The sequence below is a fragment of the Mesoplodon densirostris genome, chromosome 5, assembly GCF_025265405.1.
Source record: "Mesoplodon densirostris isolate mMesDen1 chromosome 5, mMesDen1 primary haplotype, whole genome shotgun sequence".
NCBI classification, from domain to species: Eukaryota; Metazoa; Chordata; class Mammalia; order Artiodactyla; family Ziphiidae; genus Mesoplodon; species Mesoplodon densirostris.
This window is the reverse complement of record NC_082665.1, coordinates 19393326-19413098: the sequence shown is the minus strand read 5'-3', so window position 1 is coordinate 19413098 and position 19773 is coordinate 19393326. Positions and strand designations below refer to the sequence as shown.

Sequence of the window (19773 nt, the reverse complement as noted above, 5' to 3'; positions counted from 1 at the left end):
CCCAAGAAGTCCAAATTTAAAATTTTTTAATGTAGTCCTAATGTGTTTTCTCTTTTTTTTAAAGGTATTATTACGATGGGGACATGATTTGTAAAGTTCAAGGCAAGAGATTTGTATACAAGTTTGTCTGTGACTTGAAGACTCTTATTGGATACAGTGCAGCAGAGTTGAACCGTTTGGTCACAGAATGTGAACAGAAGAAACTTGCAAAGATGCAACTCCATGGAATTGCCCAGCCAGTCACAGCAGTAGCCCTGGCTACTGCGTCTCTGCAAACAGAAAAGGATAATTGAGCCCAGGACCTTTTGGGAGTCCAAGGTCTTTCTTAAATGTTAGAGCAAGTATTGCTCTTACCTTTATTACTGAATTTGAATCTTCTTTTATTTCTAGACTGTACAGTCTGATGCATGATTTTTTTATAAATATTTCATACTCTTGTGAATTTGGATCTTTTTACTTTGAGCATATATTTTAGAAAATGTGTATGTTAAACGATCACCACAATGTGTTTAGGCAGGTTCATTGTGGGATAGTTTGTTAACAGTCAAGAAAGCTAAACTGGTCAGTATTAATGTCTAGCCCAACCAAAAATAGCCAGAGGCTATTGATGAAAAACAAATGAAAATATCTCCAGGAAACAGTCTGGCTTAACTATTTTTGAAAATATAACTGTTTCCCCTCTCTGCTGCTTTAGATGTTGCTTTACATAGAACCAGAAAACAGAATTTTTCACAGCTGAAGCATGTATGCCTGTTTCATCTAATCAAGCAGAGCTAAAATAGTCATATCAAATAAAATTATAATATTAATAAATTACTAAACTAAGAACATCATGTTATTAAAGTAATTTATATATTTGCAAGCAAAGGACAGTAAAAAGACTGGCAGAGGAACAGTGCTGAAGAAAGAGATCCAGGTTTAAATCTGGCTTTACTCAAGCCAATTTTAAGGATTTACTGTATAGCTATTTCATAATGTCAGGCCAAGAATTTAAATTATTATAAGAGAGGCATTAAATTCTAATAAACCAACTATTACAAAAATTCTCATATGATCTCTGCTTTCCCTATCAGAGATTAAAAAAACTGAAAAAGTGTACCTCAACCCGAAAATAAAAGTTTGGTTTAGTTTGGTTTGGTATGGCTTTTTTTTTTTTTTTAATTACCCTGAAGTGCTGGTTTATTATACAAAGCAGCTTATATAAGTCCTGGGTTTCAGATGAAGTGAAGACTTTAAATCAGTCAGTAGTACTTTACCTTTCAAGACATTAGTAAATTACTTGCAAATAGTTTTAAAAGGAAATTTTGAACTCCAGTGTAGGCAGTCTTTTCTTAAAACAAAATTTCCCATTTATTTAATTTTTTCCTTTGAATATTATATATGAGTGTACAGATATCTATATACATGTCCAGTTGACCATCTTATATATATATATATACATGTACACACATATAAATGAAGACATAATATTCAAAGCAAAGATACTTCAAAAGGTAACTCATTTAAAAAAATTCTTTAAAAATTAAATAACTCTTATATACGTAAAACTCTTTACTTACCACAAGCCAACACTAAACAGAAATGGCTAGAAATGTCTTTCTTTTTTTCTTGCTTGCTGTGCTTGGTTTCCTTGCTTTTTTTCTTTTTGTTTTAAGGTATTATGCACGAATCATATGAGATACTGGCAAATAATCCTCTTATAGCAGAAGATTGATTCTCAAATATTACTTTATATACCTTCTCCCTCATCATCGCCTTTAAATCCATCCCTCTAAACAGCTTAGTAAGAGCTCAGTACTTTTACTAACTAGGAGGAAAGTGCCACGCTAATGCAGTCAAAGAGGCACTGTTAGCAGTTGCTGCCACTAGTACCAAATAGTGGTTTGGAGAGAACCATGAGGACAGGGATCTTAGGAACAAGGAGTAGAGGAAGGCGTCTGTGACCTCCTTTTCTGGTAACCTCAAGTCATAATATTAAGTGTTATGCTGTAGGACTGCAACATGCAATGTCAGTTCATTTATATTTTTATTATGTCTAAGTCCTTTAAGACCCTGCAGTAGAATCTAAAAAGAATAAAATTTGTAATTTCCATTTTTACCTTTTTATAAACACAGAGTAGACTGACAAATTATTAGTTTAATTTGGATGCTGTGATTGCAAGAATATCTGAATAGAATAGAAATATGAAATAATATATAGAAGCTCTAGTTCAGATAACAGCTATAAAGAAGGTTTGCATCATCCTCTTATGGCCTGGAAAGTTGACAAGTCACTTACAGTTTTAAAATAATAATAATAAAGTTTACTATTCTGGTATATTTATCAAGAGCTTAAAATTATTGACTTTTTGATTTAAAATACTTTGGGGGAAACATGTTAAAGTTTTAGCCAAGATGACATATTTCCGTTATGTCTCAACTCTATGTATATATATTTTTTAGACAAGGAACACCCATATTTCTTCTAGATCCCTAAAATCAAACTATTATTTCTTTTTTCCTTATGTGTTCCTCAGATACTTTAAAAAAAAAAAAAAACACATTCTATCCATTTTCTTCCTTTTGCAGTTCTTATTTTATTCCTCATTATCATTTGAACAGAGACAGTTCTCATACATGATCAGGTGCTGTGTCTTTTTTCTTCTTTGCCTCTCACCATTGTTTTATGCACCATAACATAAGTAATGAGACTAATTTCCCCAGTTGACTCAAGAAACTTCTGTTACTTTGTCTCAACTTATAAACTATTTCCGTTGTCCTTATTGAGGTTGCAGTTATCAGAAGCCAAGTAGTCTTTTCTTTTGTTGAAAGATAACTTGTGTTTTGAAAGAAAATATAATTCGCTCTGCTTTTATGAATGAAGTTTCCAGAGAAGAAGTTACAATATATTCAAAAGGGAGAAAGATAAAATTATTGGCCGTCTTCCATACCATGTAAGTACAAAAATAATGAAGTGTGTTCATTTTTGTTTTAAAACTTTTTTCCCACATGAGATTTCTCATTGAGCCAACTTTCATACATATCTTGCTGGCCTTAAGTTTAGAAATTTGTGTTGGCATCAGAAAATCAAACAAATTAGGCAGAAAATTGCTCTGTGGTTGATTGTCACATGAATCGACTCATCACATTTATTTTTGTGTCAGTTAATTAGGAAAAATTGTCTAGTTGTTTTTCTCCCCTGAATAAATGGTGAAATTCAACTATGATATTTCTTTAAAGGATTGTGCCTCCGAATATTTTTGGTGAGGTCTGCTGTTTTACATATTCATCATTTTATGCTTCTGCCTTTTAAAAAGAACTAATGTATCTTTGAAATAGCACAAAAAAGTTTTAAAATTCATAATTTCAAAACAACATGTGACTAACTTAATGTCTTCATATCTAGAGGGTATAAAAATATTGATATTTCAGTGATATTTCACTTGCAGCCAGAAAAAAATATTCTCAATCTTTTGTAAGAGGGAAGAGGATTTTTGCATACATTTTTACTCTTTAAATAAAGACACTTGTACTGTCATAACAACAATTATGTATTTCTTTGTGGCTTTTTTTTTGTAATTTTACATAAGACAGTTATTTTCTATTTTTACTCAGATAAAAAATATTTGTGCATAAAATGTAAAAATAGTAAAATGAGAAAAATAAAACTATTATACAGTATATTTCTGTGTTTTTTAGTAGTTTTTTCCCCATCATACAGATAGTCTCACATTCCTGGGATATTAGGTTAGATGAAAATATGACAGTTCATATCTAGTATATTATGCATATAATTCCCATATACTTTACTTAAAAACTATCAATTTGGGAAGAACAAATTCCACTGAACTAAAATTAGGTGTTAGAGAGTTTAGTCTTTTTAAGAAAATAAATGAAAACCCCATCCACAAAGCCGAGCTGTTTCAGAATAGCAACAGAAGAAATGGTAACACTGAGTACTTGTCAAAAGGCAAGTTGATGATCACTAAAATAGAAATTCTTAGTAAAGTTTGTAGGTTTTTTGGTTGGTTTTAATTATGAAAAATGACCTCTCCATGTTGGCTGAGAAACCAGGACCAGAGTATAGAGGGGTCAAAGGGAACAGGAGAAAAACCTGACTTACTCTTTTGTTTATGGTCAAGCAGTGATCACATTTTGACTGACATGTTTTAAAAAGAAACAGTTTGAGTGAAATAAACTGCTTTTCACACTAATTTTATCTAGTTTGAAGTGATGAAAATCATCAGGAAATTAGTGAGGTATATTTGTTCTCAGAAGACACTTTTTTTGTGTACAACTTTAAAGCTTAATTTGCAAGCTAATAAGCACATGTTTAAAAAGACTTTTTACTACTGGCAAACTGATTTAGAACATGACTTTTAAAATTTCTGTGGTGTGAAGGATGACTTTTTAATTTCCAATTTGTCACAGACTAAAACTTTTATAAAATAAAAAGTGAATGTGGGAAGGAGGAAATGGGGAGTTGTTTAGTGGGTAGAAAGTTTCAGTTTTACAAGATGAAAAAGTTCTGGAGATTGGTCATACAGCAATGAATATACTTAACACTACTGAATTGCACACTTAGGCATGGGTAAGATGATAAATTTTATGGTATGTGTATTTTACCACAATTAAAGCTTATTTTTAAAAAAATCAGTTACTAGGAGAATTAAAAAATTCAATTAACTCACCAAATTAACAATACAGAGGGAAAAAAACATCATCTCAGTAGATGCAGGAAAAATATACAGTAAAATCCAACATCTGTTCATGATGAAATCTCTGAGCAGACTAGAATTAGAAGGGAACTTCTTTAACTTGATAAAGAGTATGAAAAACCTACAACTAGCATCATGCACAATGGTTTGTTTTCCATCTAAGATTTGGGGAAATCCAAGAAATATCTGCTGTCGCCATTTCTAGTCAACACTATACTGAAGACTACCTGGAAATAAGGCAAGAAAAAAAGAGGCATATGTATTGTAGGAAATAAAACTTCAGAATATATCAAATACATTGAAAATCCTAAAGAATAGATTTAAAAAAAAAAAAAAAACCTGCTAGAATTAGTGTGTTTAGGGAGATAAGACACAAGGTCAGTATACAAAACTCCATGTTGTTTCTATATGCTAGCAACAAATAATTGGATATTGAAATTTAAAGCTACCATTTACAATAGTATTAAAAAGCATGAAGTAATTAGGGGAAAATGTAGCAAAATTTGTGTAAGACTGGTCCAATGAAAGCCACAGAAATTGCTAAGAAATGTGAAAAAAAAAAAAGGAAGATATATACCATAATGGTCAATTGGAAGGCTCAGTTTTGTAAATGTTGATTGGCTCTAAATCCATAATCAACTCAAAGTTCTGGCTGTCTTTTTTGTAAACAAGCTGATCATAAAATCTGTATAAATACAAATGGCCCAGAATAGCCAAAATAATTTGAAAAAAAAAAGAACTTGCACTGTCCATATAAAGCTTTGCTATTCTTATACAGCAAATGTATTGAGATAAGGATAGATATGGACTAGTGAACAGAATAGTCCAGAGATAGACTCACACATATATAGCTAATTGGGTTTTGACAACGGTGCAAGGTACCTGAATAGGGAAAGGATAGTCTTTTCAACAAATGTTATGAAAACTGGATATACTTATGGAGAAAAGTGAACCTCAATCCTTACCTCATATCACACATAAAAATTGGATGGCTAAAAATGGGTCATCAACCTAAACATAAAATCTAAACATAAAAAGTCTCAAGCTTCTTGAAACTAATATAATATTGTCAATCAACTATACCTCAATTTAAAACTAAAAAACTTAATACCTCTCAAACTTATAAAGCAAGAAAATTTTCATGGCCTTGGGATAGTCAAAGACTTCTTAGATAATAAAGCAGAATCAAAAAAATCAGTAAAATAGACTTCAAATCTTTTGAAAGTTCTGTTCTTTGAAAGACACTATTTAAAAGTAAAAAGCAAAACACAGATTGGGGAAAAATACTTGCAATACACTTATCTTACAAAGCTCTTATTTCAAAGATATATATGGATCTCTTAAGACTATCCAGTAATATACGGTCAAAGTATTTGAACAGACATTTCACAAAAGATGTACAAATAGTCAACAAGTCTATGGAAAACTGCTCAGCATTATCAGAAACACAAAATCACAATTCAGTACCACTAAATATTACTTATAACTGCTAAAAGTTAAATGCCTCACAACAAGTGCTGGTGATGACATGGACCAAATGGAAATCATTCATGTCGCTGGTGAAAATGTAAAATAATAGCACGCTACTTTGGTAAAGTTAAACACATTTTTGTCACAACCCAGCAATTCCAATCCAAGGCTTTTACCCAAGAGAAATAAAACATATCTACTGAAAGACTTGTACACTAACGTTTATAGCAGCTTTATTCATAATGGCCCCAAACTGTAAACAATACAAATGTTCATCAGCAGGTGACTGAACAAGCAATACTCATGCAATGGAAATACCACTCAGCAATAAAAAATAGTGAGCTACTGCTTCACCAAGAACCCTAGAAAAGGCACATCTAATGTGTAAGAACAGAAGGCAGATCCCTGGTCACCTAGGGCTGGGGATGGGGGATGATTTTCTGCATTGGGCACAATAAAATTTTGAGGAGTGATGAGCCTATTCTACGTTATGCTACAATTACATGGGTGGACAAATTTGCCAAAACTGAATGTACTTGTAAAACTGGGAGCATGAGGCTATGTAAATTGCACCTCAATAAAGTTAAAAACTGAATTACTAGAATGATGAAATGAGAAAGACAAAAATACCCACCTTTTAAAATTTATCAAGTTCAACAGACATAGATTACTCTGTCAAATTGCTGTAATTGTTTCAATGTCTGTCCTTATCTCCCTGTGGACAGATAACAAGAATTCACTGACTGATACTCATCTGCAGACCACACTGATTTTTAGAATATTTTGTCATTAGGTGATGAGCATCAGTTTTAACTGAATGATTATGGCAATGTCACTAGTGTATGAAAATGTAATCTGAGGAAAGCTTTTTCTGATATCTGCTAACAAAGTAATTGATCTTGGCGTCTGTACTTCATGACACAACTAACACCCAATTAACACCTATGCTATTTTTAGGTGTAACAGTAACTACGTATGAATGGAATAGAACAACACTTAAAGATAATAAACTATTGAGTGTATCTATGAGCACCTCTTCAATTCACTTGCTTAGAAATCTATGCAAAAAAATGTTCTTATATTCTCCATACTAAAGGAAAAGTGAAGCCTTCTATCTCTTAGATTGGTTTTACTTTATGGATAAAAGGATATGGTACACATTCCACTAGTACATCCACCAACATTACTGTGTAGTTGAACCAGAATGTTCGCTTGGCTTAGTGATTAAAGGAAAAAGTTATGCATTAAGAACCCCATAGTAGGATTCTTGTCTTCAGCTCTCAGATTATAAAATGGAGAGGATATTTTATTTTAAAGAAAATTCTTTAACTGTGAATATCTACCTAGTTTGTCTGAAATTCATTAAGTGATTAAACAAATACAGAGTACCTAACTGTACAGAATATACAAGGCAGCATGTCGAGGAACGAGCCAGAAGAACTAGGTTATAGTCCCAGGTTTGCCGCTGACTAGGTATGAAATTGAGGGCAAGTCGTTTAGTCTCTCTGCTCTTGCATATCCTCCTGTCTAAGCTAGGATAGTTGATACATTTGTCTACAGTGCAGGTGTATGGAGAGGATTAAATGAAATCATGTAGGTGAAAGCATTGCATCTTACAATTATGTAACACTAAACAAGCACAAAGTTCTGGAAAAGAAAATTATCCTCCAAAGAATACTGTTTTCTATTGTTGAAATTAGTGCTTATCTCATTTAATGATAAAATGATACAATATTGTAAAATGACAAAATGCTGTAAAAATGGTAAAATATTGTCGAATGGCTGAATGAATGACTGAATAATGGCTAATTCTGATCACTTAGCACAATACCTTCTAGGTCCATCCACGATGTTGCAAATGACAAGATTTTATTCTTTGTTATGGCTGAATAATATTCCATTGTGTATCTTCTTCATCGTGACTATTGTAAATAATGCTGCAATGAACATGGAGTGCAGATATCTTTTAGAATTAGTGCTTTTGTTTTCTTCAGAAAAATACCCAGAAGTGGAATTTCTGGTTTGTATGGTAGTTTTATTTTTAATTTTTTAAGGAACATCTGTACTGTTTTCCACAGTGGCTGCAGCAATTTACATTCCCACTAACAGTGTATGAGGGTTCCCTTTTTTTCACATCCTCACCGACACCTTTTTTCTGTTGTCTTTCAGATAACTGCCATTCTGATAGGTGTGAGGTGATACCTCATTGTGGTTTTAATTTGCATTCATCATGAATGGCATCTTATATCACTTATTTTATAAAGAATAAGTATTATATTTGAGAACTGCTTTTTTTCCTATGTTTTTTTAGGATATAATTGAAATTTGGATCTGCTGAAACACATTATTGTCAACATCAATACTGAATAGGGAAATAGATTAAAAAAAGAAATTGATTAAAAATATCAGAGGGACTTCCCTGGTGGCACAGTGGTTAAGACTCCATGCTCCCAATGCAGGGGGCATGGGTTTGATCCCCAGACAGGGAACTAGATCCCACATGCATGCCACAACTAAGGAACCTGCCTGCCACAACTAAGACCTTGCACAACCAAATAAATAAGTAAATAAATAAAACAAATACTAAAAAAAGAAAAAGAAAAATTGGTCTCACACCACATTCTTTATAAAACTATTAGAAATATCTTATTGATCACATTTTTATCCACTTGATAGAGTAATTATGTCCATTTGTTGATTCTAAAAATATATTTATATTGAAATATTTTCTTTTTCTGACATGAAAACAATAAAATTTGTGTGGAATTTTTTTTTTCTTTTTTAAGAAACATGCCATGGTAGTAAAGTGCATGCTCATATTTGGGTAAATAGGAGACACAGGGAAAACAGTTTTTCGCCACTTCAATGCTTAATTCTTTTCCATAATATATTTGATTTTTATATGCCTTTTAAAATCAGTCTGAGAACTAACATTGTAGAAACTATTTTGCATTCAAGTATTTTCTCCTAAATGGAAAATTTAGGTTGTTGCACTGATTGATTCCAAATCTCATTATGAACATACAGCAACTAATACCAGTGGTTTAGGTTCGAAAAAGTGAAGGGAATAAGATTATCTGTGGCATTTTATTTTATTTTATTTTATTTTTCTGTTGAAGCTATCACATTTAATACATTTTGCTGTAAACTTTATATGCTGTAGACATTTTATGAAATATTGATACTTTTTTGTTTCTAACAAAGAGCAGTTTAGATAAATGAATGACTCAATAATTTGCAAAAAATTTTAACATGCTAGGGAAGAACTTTCCAAAGAAGAAGAAAGGAAGTGAGCATTCTCAGAAGGCATTACTAAATGTACCATGTTACTACTCTAGATTGATATACCTTAACCATAAAATTTGATTTAAATGACCCCAGAAATGACAGAAATCAGATGTGTCACATACGAAATGTTGACTCCAAGGTTTTAGAAATGACAAACTAAATTATACCTACTTTAGAATTCACTAAAATCCTGAAAATTTAAAATAACAAAAAAATTTAAAGATGTTTGAAAGAAATTAGTATAAACAGAAAAATTCCTACATGAAATGCTGAAATGTGAGAAAATGATAAAATGTAATTTTCTGAATATAAGACTAAATACCCTGTGATCCTTAATATTAAACAACCATTGATATTTTTATTGTTCTTCAAGGAAAGCACTTAATACATATTATTAAGACAAAATGAAAACTAATCAAATGCAACTTTGCAGATATTTTCAAAATTGCTAAAATCTAATACCTAAAATAAATAAGCTTTTAGTAAATCTATCAGTTTAGGGCACTGAATATTAGTAAATTATTTTATTTAAGGAATCTAGAACCAGTTCGTGCGTAATACATGGATACATTTAAGTTACTTCTTGACTACAGGACTTGTCTATACAAATGAAATGCTCTTTTCAATAGAACTAATGTATTATAAACACTTCTTCATTTATTGAAAGCATCAAACTCAACAGTGTGCAATGCTCTGTTCATTTGTTCTCAGCTTTTAATTTGTGAATGAACCACCTGGTGATCCTGTTAAAATATAGATTCTGATTCATTAGGTCTGGGGTGGCACCTGAGATTCTGCATTTCTGACAAGCTCCCAGAGGATGCTAATGCTACTTGTCTGGGATGACACTCAATGTAACAAGGATGTAAAGAATAGAAAATATCCAGAACAAAATTAACAATGAATGTGTTTAGATTTCTCTGTTTTCACTGGCTTCAATTCTTTTTTTTTAACATCTTTATGGGAGTATAATTGCTTTACAATGGTGTGTTAGTTTCTGCTTTATAACAAAGTGACTCAGCTATAAGTATACACATATCCCCATATCTCTTCCGTCTTGCGTCTCCCTCCCTCCCACCATCCCCATCCCACTCCTCTAGGTGGTCACAAAGCACCGAGCTGATCTCCCTGTGCAATGTGGCTGCTTCCCATTAGATGCCGATTTTACATTTGGTAGTGTATGTATGTCCATGCCACTCTCTCACTTTGTCCCAGCTTACCCTTCCCCATCCCTGTGTCCTCAAGTCCATTCTCTAGTAGGTCTACGTCTTTATTCCCATCCTGCCCCAGGTTCATCATAACCATTTTTTTCTAGATTCCATATATATGTGTTGGAATATAGTATTTGTTTTTCTCTTTCTGACTTACTTCACTCTGTATGACAGACGCTCGGTCCATCCACCTCACTACAGATAACTCAATTTCGTTTCTTTTTATGGCTGAGTAATATTCCATTGTATATTTGTGCCACATCTTCTTTATCCATTCATCTGTCGATGGACACTTAGGTTGCTTCCATGTCCTGGCTACTGTAAATAGAGCTGCAATGAACATTTTGGTACATGACTATTTTTGAATTATGGTTTTCTCAGGGTATATGCCCAATAGTGGGATTTCTGGGTCATATGGTAGTTCTATTTTTGGTTTTTTTAAGGAAGCTCCATACTGATCTCCATAGTGGCTGTATCAATTTACATTCCCACCAACAGTGCAAGACTGTTCCCTTTTCTCCATACTGTCTCCAGCATTTATTGTTTCTAGATTTTTTATGATGGCCATTCTGTCCCTTGTGAGGTGATACTTCATTGTAGTTTGGACTTGCATTTCTTTAATGATTAGTGGTGTTGAGCATCCTTTCATGTGTTTGTTGGCAATCTGAGTATCTTCTTCAGACAAATGTCTATTTGGTCTGCCCATGTTTGGATTGGGCTGTTTGTTTTTTTTGATATTGAGCTGCATGAGCTGCTTGTATATTTTGGAGATTAATACTTTGTCCATTGCTTCATTTGCAAATATTTTCTCCCATTCTGAGGGTTGTCTTTTGGTCTTGTTTATGTTTTCCTTTGCTGTGCAAAAGCTTTTAAGTTTCATTAGGTCCCATTTGTTTATTTTTGTTTTTATTTCCATTTCTCTAGAAGGCGGGTCAAAAAGAATCTTGCTGTGATTTATGTCATAGAGTCTTCTGACTATGTTTTCCTCTAAGAGTTTTATAGTGTCTGGCCTGACATTTAGGACTTTACTATATTTTGAGTTTATTTGTGTGTATGGTGTTAGAGAGTGTTCTAATTTCATACTTTTACATGTACCTGTCCAATTTTCCCAGCACCACTTATTGAAGAGGCTGTCTTTTCTCCACTGTATATTCTTGCCTCCTTTATCAAAGATAAGGTGACCATATGTGCATGGGTTTATCTCTGAGCTTTCTTTCCTGTTCCATTGATCTATATTTCTGTTTTTGTGCCAGTACCATATTGTCTTGATTACTGTAGCTTGGTAGTATAGTCTGAAGTCAGGGAGTCTGATTCTTCCAGTTCCATTTTTTTCCCCTTAATATTGCTTTGGCTATTCGGGGTCTTTTGTGTTTCCATACAAATTGTGAAATTTTTTGTTCTAGTTCTGTGAAAAATGCCAGTGGTAGTTTCATAGGGATTGCATGGAATCTGTAGATTGCTATGGGAAGTATAGTCATTTTCACAATTTTGATTCTTCCAATCCAAGAACATGGTATATCTCTCCATCTGTTTGTATCATCTTTAATTTCTTTCATCAGTGTCTTATAATTTTCTGCATACAGGTCTTTTGTCTCCTTAGATAGGTTTATTCCTAGATATTTTATTCTTTTTGTTGCAATGGTAAATGGGAGTGTTTCCTTAACTTCACTTTCAGATTTTTCATCATCAGTGTATAAGAATGCAAGAGATTTCTGTGCATTAATTTTGTGTCCTGCTACTTTACCAAATTCATTGATTAGCTCTAGTATTTTTCTGGTAGCATCTTTAGGATTCTTTGTGTATAGTATCATGTCATCTGCAAACAGTGGCAGCTTTACTTCTTCTCTTCCAATTTGGATTCCTTTTATTTCTTTTTTTTCTCTGATTGCTGTGGCTAAAACTTCCAAAACTATGTTGCATAATAGTGGTGAGAGTGGGCAACCTTGTCTTGTTCTTGATCTTAGTGGAAATGGTTTCAGTTTTTCACCATTGAGAACGATGTTGGCTGTGGGTTTGTCATATATAGCCTTTATTATGCTGAGAAAAGTTCCATCTATGCCTACTTTCTGGAGGGTTTTTATCATAAATGGATGTTGAATTTTATCAAAAGCTTCTTGTGCATCTGTTGAGATGATTATATGGTTTTTATTCTTCAGTTTGGCAATATGGTGTATCTTATTGATTGATTTGCATATATTGAAGAATCCTTGCATTCCTGGGATAAACCGCACTTGATCATGGTGTATGATCCTTTTAATGTGCTGTTGGATTCTGTTTGCTAGTATTTTGTTGAGAATTTTTGCATCTATGTATCAGTGATATTGGCCTATAGTTTTCTTTCTTTGTGACATCTTTGTCTGGTTTTGGTATCAGGGTGATGGTGACCTCGGAGAATGAGTTTGAGAGTGTTCCTCCCTCTGCTGTATTTTGGAAGAGTTTGAGAAGGATGGTTGTTAGCTCTTCTCTAAATGCTTGATAGAATTCGCCTGTGAAGCCATCTGGTCCTGGGCTTTTGTTTGTTGGAAGATTTTTAATCACAGTGTCAATTTCATGCCTTGTGATTGGTCTGTTTATATTTTTTATTTCTTCCTGGTTCATTCTTGGAAGGTTGTGGTTTTCTAAGATTTTGTCCATTTCTTCCAGGCTGTCCATTTTATTGGCATATAGTTGCTTGTAGTAATCTCTCATGATCCTTTGTATTTCTGCAGTGTCAGTTCATTTCTGACACACTTCTTCATTTCTAATTCTGTTGATTTGAGTCTTCTTTTTTTTCTTGAAGAGGCTGGCTAATGGTTTATCAATTTTGTTTATCTTCTCAAAGAACCAGCTTTTATTCATCTTTGCTATTGTTTCCTTCATTTCTTCTTCATTTATTTCTTATCTGTTCTTTATGATTTCTTTCCTTCTGCTAACTTTGGGGTTTTTTTGTTCTTCTTTCTCTAATTGCTTTAGGTGTAAGTTAGGTTGTTTGAGATGTTTCTTGTTTATTAAGGTAGGATTGTATTTCTATAAACTTCCCTCTTAGAACTGCTTTTGCTGCATCCCATAGGTTTTGCGTCATCGTGTTTTCATTGTCATTTGTTTCTAGGTATTTTTTGATTTCCTCTTTGATTTCTTCAGTGATCTCTTGGTTATTAAGTAGTGTATTGTTTAGCCTCCATGTGTTTGTATTTTTAACAGGTTTTTTCCTGTAATTGATATCTAGTTTCATAGTGTTGTGGTCGGAAAAGATACCTGATATGATTTCAATTTTCTTAAATTTATCAAGGCTTGATTTGTGACTTAAGATATGATCTATCCTGGAGAATGTTCCATGAGCACTTGAGAAGACAGTTTGTTCTGTTATTTTTGGATGGAATGTCCTATAAATATCAATTAAGTCCATCTTCTTTGATGTATCATTTAAAGCTTGTGTTTCCTTAGTTATTTTCATTTTGGATGATCTGTCCATTGCATTTTATTTTTTAAGTGAAGATTTTTTGGTGCAGAATTCCAGAAATGGCAGAATTACCCTCCAGTTAAGATATTATTCAAGGATTCAAAATTCATACTAACCTTTCTTGTTCTATAAGTTGAAAAATAGCAGCTGCCAGGCAGAATTCTCATGACAAGTTCTTGTCAAATTCTCAGTACTGAAGCAGAGCAATGAACTATTGAAGAGCAGTAAGCTTCGAAAGAATTTAGCAAACAGGAAGTCAAAATGTTGCAGAGGTGAAATCATTCACCTGGGTGGATTTAGAGTGGACTCTCAACCACTGCGCCACCAGCGAAGCCCAAAGGGCCCCCTTTCTTCCTCCAACTTCACATTAGGTTACTATAACTTTCCAAACCATACATGCGATCGATTGCAAATTGTAATACCTAGCCTTGACTTCACCCAGAATCCAAGAATAATATATACATAATAATATAACAATATCCAAGACAACTGCTTATAAGGATACATAATAAGACATTTCTAAATATGTAGAAGGTGGTACTTTTAAGTTTCTAACCCACTTTTGCTCTTCCTAGATTTCCCTTCTCAGTAAATAGCTCCCCACCCACCCAACTGCTCAAGAGAAAGGATTTAAAGTTTTCCTTGATTCCTCCATTTTCCTCGTCCTTACATCCAATCTATCAGTAAATATTCTATCACTAATATCTGTCATTAATCCATCCCCTCACCTCCATCTCCACTACTACTAACCTATTGTCAAGCCCAGAGTACTCATGAGGATTTCTGGAAGAGCCTCTTTTAATATTGTGAGTTATATTGACTAATTTTAAAATGTTAAACCGACCTGGCTTTCTTAGAATTAGCCCTGCTTAGTCCTGATGTATTATTGCTTTAACATATTGCTTTATTTTGTTTACTAGTATTCTGCTGAGGGCTTGTTTGGGTTTTTTTTTTTCTTCTTCTTCTTTTTTCTGTTTTCTTAAGGATATTGGTCTGTACTGTTCTTTTCTTATCAGGCTTTGATATTGGGCTTATGCTGACCCCATAAAGTTTCTGGATAATATTGTTATTATTTCTTCCTTAAATATTTGGTAGAATTCACCACTGAAACCATCTACGTCTGGAGTTTTCTTTGTGAGAAGACTTTTTTTTAATAACAAATTTAATTTTCCTAAATAGATACAGGAAAATTAAGATTTTTAAATATCATTTTAGGTCAGTTTGTATAAGTTGATTTTTTTGCCCAAGAAATTTGTACATTTCACCTAAGCTGTCATTTGCTGACATAAAGTTGCTATTATCCTTTGAATGTCTACAGAATCTATAGCAATACCTTGCTTTCATTCTTGATATTGATAACTTGCCTTTTTCTTGTCTTTCTTGATTGGTCTTGCTAGGAATCTATCAATTTGTTAATCTTTTCAAAGACTCAATTTTTGTCTTTGTTAATTTTTCTACTATTTTTTTCTACTTTATTGACTTATGCTCTTATTTTTATTGCTTTCCTTCTTGTTTGAGTTTAATATAATCATAATTTTCTGGCTTCTTAAGGAGAAAACTTATGTTATTGATTTTACACATTTAAAATTTTTTACTGTATATGGAGGTTCCTTAAAAAACTAAAAATAGAATTACCATACGACCCAGCAATCCCACTACTGGGCATATACCCTGAGAAAACCATAATTCAAAAAGAGTCATGTACCAAAATGTTCATTGCAGCTCTATTTACAATAGCCAGGACATGGAAGCAACCTAAGTGTCCATTGACAGATGAATGGATAAAGAAGATGTGGCACATATATACAATGGAATATTACTCAGCCATTAAAAGAAACGAAATTGAGTTATTTGTAGTGAGGTGGATGGACCTAGAGTCTGTCATACAGAGTGAAGTAAGTCAGAAAGAGGAAAACAAATACCGTATGCTAACACATATATATATGGAATCTAAGAAAAAAAAAAAGGTCATGAAGAACCTAGGGGTAAGATGGGAATAAAGACACAGACCTACTAGAAAATAGACTTGAGGATATGGGGAGGGGGAAGGGTAAGCTGTGACAAAGTGAGAGAGGGGAGTGGACATATATACACTACCAAACATAAAATAGATAGCTAGTGGGAAGCAGCTGCATAGCACAGGGAGATCAGCTCGGTGCTTTGTGACCACCTAGAGGGGTGGCATAGGGAGAGTGCGAGGGAGGGAGATGCAAGAGGGAAGAGATATGGGAACATATGTATATGTATAACTGATTCACTTTGTTATAAAGCAGAAACTAACACACCATTGTAAAGCAATTATACTCCAATAAAGGTGTTAAAATTTTTTTTTACTGTAAATATTTAAAGCTGTGCATTTCTTCTAAACACAGCTTTAGCTGCATCACACAAATTTTAGAATGTTGTATTTTCATTATACTTCAAATATATTTTAAATTCTCTTATGATCTCCTGTTTTGCACCCTTGAATTATTTCAAAATATGTTGTTTAATTTCAAATATTAATCACAGTGTTTTCATAATTGTAAAAAGTTAGGAATAACCCAAATTTCTCACAAGAGGGTATCATTTGTGTTTATTATGGAAACCCATAAAAATTCAATCTATTAAAAATGATATTGCATATTAAGCAACAGATCATATAAGCAATGTTTTATTAAGTGAAAAACAGGTTATGATATAGTATTCAAAATTTCACTTTGAGGTGTACATACATCTATATCTATATGTGTAAATTGCATGTATTTATGTGGCATTTACACCATAGCTAACTTATTAGAAATGTGGATGCTGTTCCTTAACAGACCTTTTTATTCTCTTCAGAATCTTCATGACTTTGGGTACATGAAGGAAAGCCCAGAACTGAATTTAAAGGTAGGGTTTGGGGAGGCCTAAGTTATTCTGTTTTCTTGTCATTGTTTTTGACCCAGAAACTAAGAGAAAAGAGGAGAGCTGACAAATGTGTCTGTAAGACCTGAGTTGCAGAATCTTTTAGCAAAATTAGTACCAAATATGGAATTTTAAGATGTCGCCATTGCTATAATAAATAGATAGATAGATAGAAAGATGATAGAGATAGAGATATAAATCTAGATCTCTCTGTCTATATGTATATATATCCTCCTCTATCATCTTCCTGCACCTGCACAATCTCTGCTTCACATACAAATGAACTGAATAGCAGATTTGGAAGCAACTGAGAAACATGACTAAATCTGAGGAGTAAAAAGTCTCTGGGCTGACATTGTGTTTGTGTGTGTATACAATTGAGTATATTGTATATGACTCTTAAAGAATTAGAAGGTAATTCACTAAAATATAAATGTTTGTTATCTATCTCCAGGTACTAGAATTATGATTTGGGTTTTTATTTTTTAACTGTATATTCCAAATTTTCTATAATAAAACCATATGGCTGTAGTGATACTTCCACTTACGGTCAAGGGGGAATAACAGGGTGCTATGGTCTGAATGATTGTGTCCCCCCAAAATTCATATGTTGAAATTCTAATGCCTAATGTGACAGTGTTAGGAGGTGGGGCCTTAGGGAGGTGAGTCGGTCATGAGGGCAGAGCCCTCATGAATGAGATTCATCCCCTTATAATAAAAGAAGCCTGAGAGAGCTCCCTGACCCTTTCACCACATGAGGTGCGGTAAGAAGTCTGCAGCTCAGAAGAGGGTCCTCCCTCGGCCACACTGGCACCCTGATCTTGGATTTCGAGCCTCCAGAACTGTGAAAATAAATATCTGTTGTTTATAAGCCCCCCAGTCTGTGGTAGTGTTATGGTAGCCTGAACGGGCTAAGACATGGGGACTGGATTTACCCTCCTTCCTTAAACAAACGTAAAACCATAAAAAGAATATGAGACAACATTTTCCAGACCTTGGACATCAAGCAGCACCGGACGGCGATCATAAGAGGGGGAAACAAATGAGGTAAGCCCTGTGATTGCCCCAGCATACGGCCTGGAATGAGATTCCAGTGTGTAGCATAGGGGTGAGGGAACTGGGGAGACACCACTGGGAGGCCAAGACAGGTAGGGTTTGCAGAACAGGGTCCCGGAGGGAAGAGGGCTACGTAGAGCCAGAGCTTGGGAGACGCATAAGGGGTTCCCTGGGAGTCTTCTGCTGAGTGATGATCTGTACAGATAAGTGAGGACACTACCCAAGGCTGAGGAAAGAGCCACCTGACATGCGCACAGGGACCAATGCTCAGAGCTCCCCCAGGGCTGGAAGAGTTGTTTCCACCAGCCAAAGAAGAAAGCTTTGCAATTCATGAGGCATTGACTAGGGTACTCAGAAGACTAGGGACTAAAACCTGCTTTGGTCCCACCTTACAAATTTTAAAAAACAAACTCAGTCCCAGAACAAAGTTTCAAAGTCCTTATAAAATAAAAAAAATAAAAATAATATAGTATTTCTTATTTGCATTATTAAAAAAAACCCCTCTTATTCTTCAAATTCCAACTAAGATGCTGATTTTCTCCTTCTAAACTCTTAGAGCACTCTTTTATGGCAACTGACACACCATGTATTTTATGGGTTTTGTCCAATTCTATTGTAAGTGGGTTTTGTCTAGTTGTACTGTAAATTCCCAGGAGGCAAAGCACCCAATAATTATGCATATTTGTAACTATCTTGCATTGTTTTTGCCTTACCTATAATCTGATTTCAAAAGATTTATTTTCCTAGGAAATGAATGACTACTCCAATAAATTTATCCAAAAGTATTAAGTATTAATTGGCTGTTAATTTGTATGAGGAATTTATTTAAAAATCTACTTTTTAAAAATGTAAAGGCTAGTGGTGTAGAAGGTGATGAATGTAGGGGTTTCTGTGATGCTTAGAGGTTCCAGTTCCAACTTTTTCCAGTTGATGTCACTATGGCAAAGGTATCTCAAACATCTGGCATAAAGCAGTAGAGAGAGGAGATACAAATCTAAGAATATGGCTGAATCAGGAGGAAACATATTTTGGAGGATGTTGCTAAAATGTGGACGGGGAACAAGGCAAAACATCGGAATTCAATTCTTGGGAATCAGAGGCTATGTGAATGCATTTATCTGATCTTATAAGAGTCATTAAAAAAGTAAGCAAACAAATCTATAACGAGTTGGGAAGCTGCTGAAATTGCTGCTCTTTGCAAAGACACAACAGGTAAATCTCCCGGTGATCTGAACTGCCATGATGCATTGAGGGAGCCGATTACAGCCTTAGCCTGGCTTCTAGGCTCTTTAGAAAGTAGTAAATGGACCCTTTGAAGCTAAATTTCTGGCGATGGGCAGGTGTACTGTCTCCCTGTTGGAAGTCAGGACAGATAACAGAGGAAGTCCAAAGCAAGGACAACGTTGTTTATTAAAAGGAGTGGTAATGGCTCAGAGTACCCGAATATTAACAGAAGCGGAAATTAAAACATCCACTTGGGCACGTTAGGCTCCAAAGTAAATAATAAGTCCTTGAGTTTCAGCAGCTGTTTAGGGCTTCCTCCATCTTGTAGTGTTAGTTTAAATGGCAAGGTAAAGGAACTTAAGTAACTAAAACACTTCATCCACAAGTATATACTGGGTGTTTCTCTGAAATGGGAAAATTGATCTGTTTTCAGATATTACTCAGCTGTGCAGGGATGCAAACAGACGAATTCATTAGCACTCTCCACAGAGCATATCGT

General features: G+C 34.0%; 1 protein-coding gene across 2 annotated transcripts in view; it reads left to right on the top strand.

Annotated features, from left to right (window-relative positions):
* The window catches only part of GABPA (GA binding protein transcription factor subunit alpha), a 33588-nt gene extending 32456 nt beyond the window's left edge, over positions 1–1132 (top strand). For both annotated transcript variants that reach the window (XM_060098601.1, XM_060098600.1), the window contains exon 10: positions 65–1132. In XM_060098601.1, the coding sequence (XP_059954584.1) occupies positions 65–293 (229 nt within the window). In that variant the 3' untranslated portion in view covers positions 294–1132. The remainder of the gene's footprint in view (positions 1–64) is intronic.
* The last annotated feature ends 18641 nt before the right edge of the window (positions 1133–19773 follow it).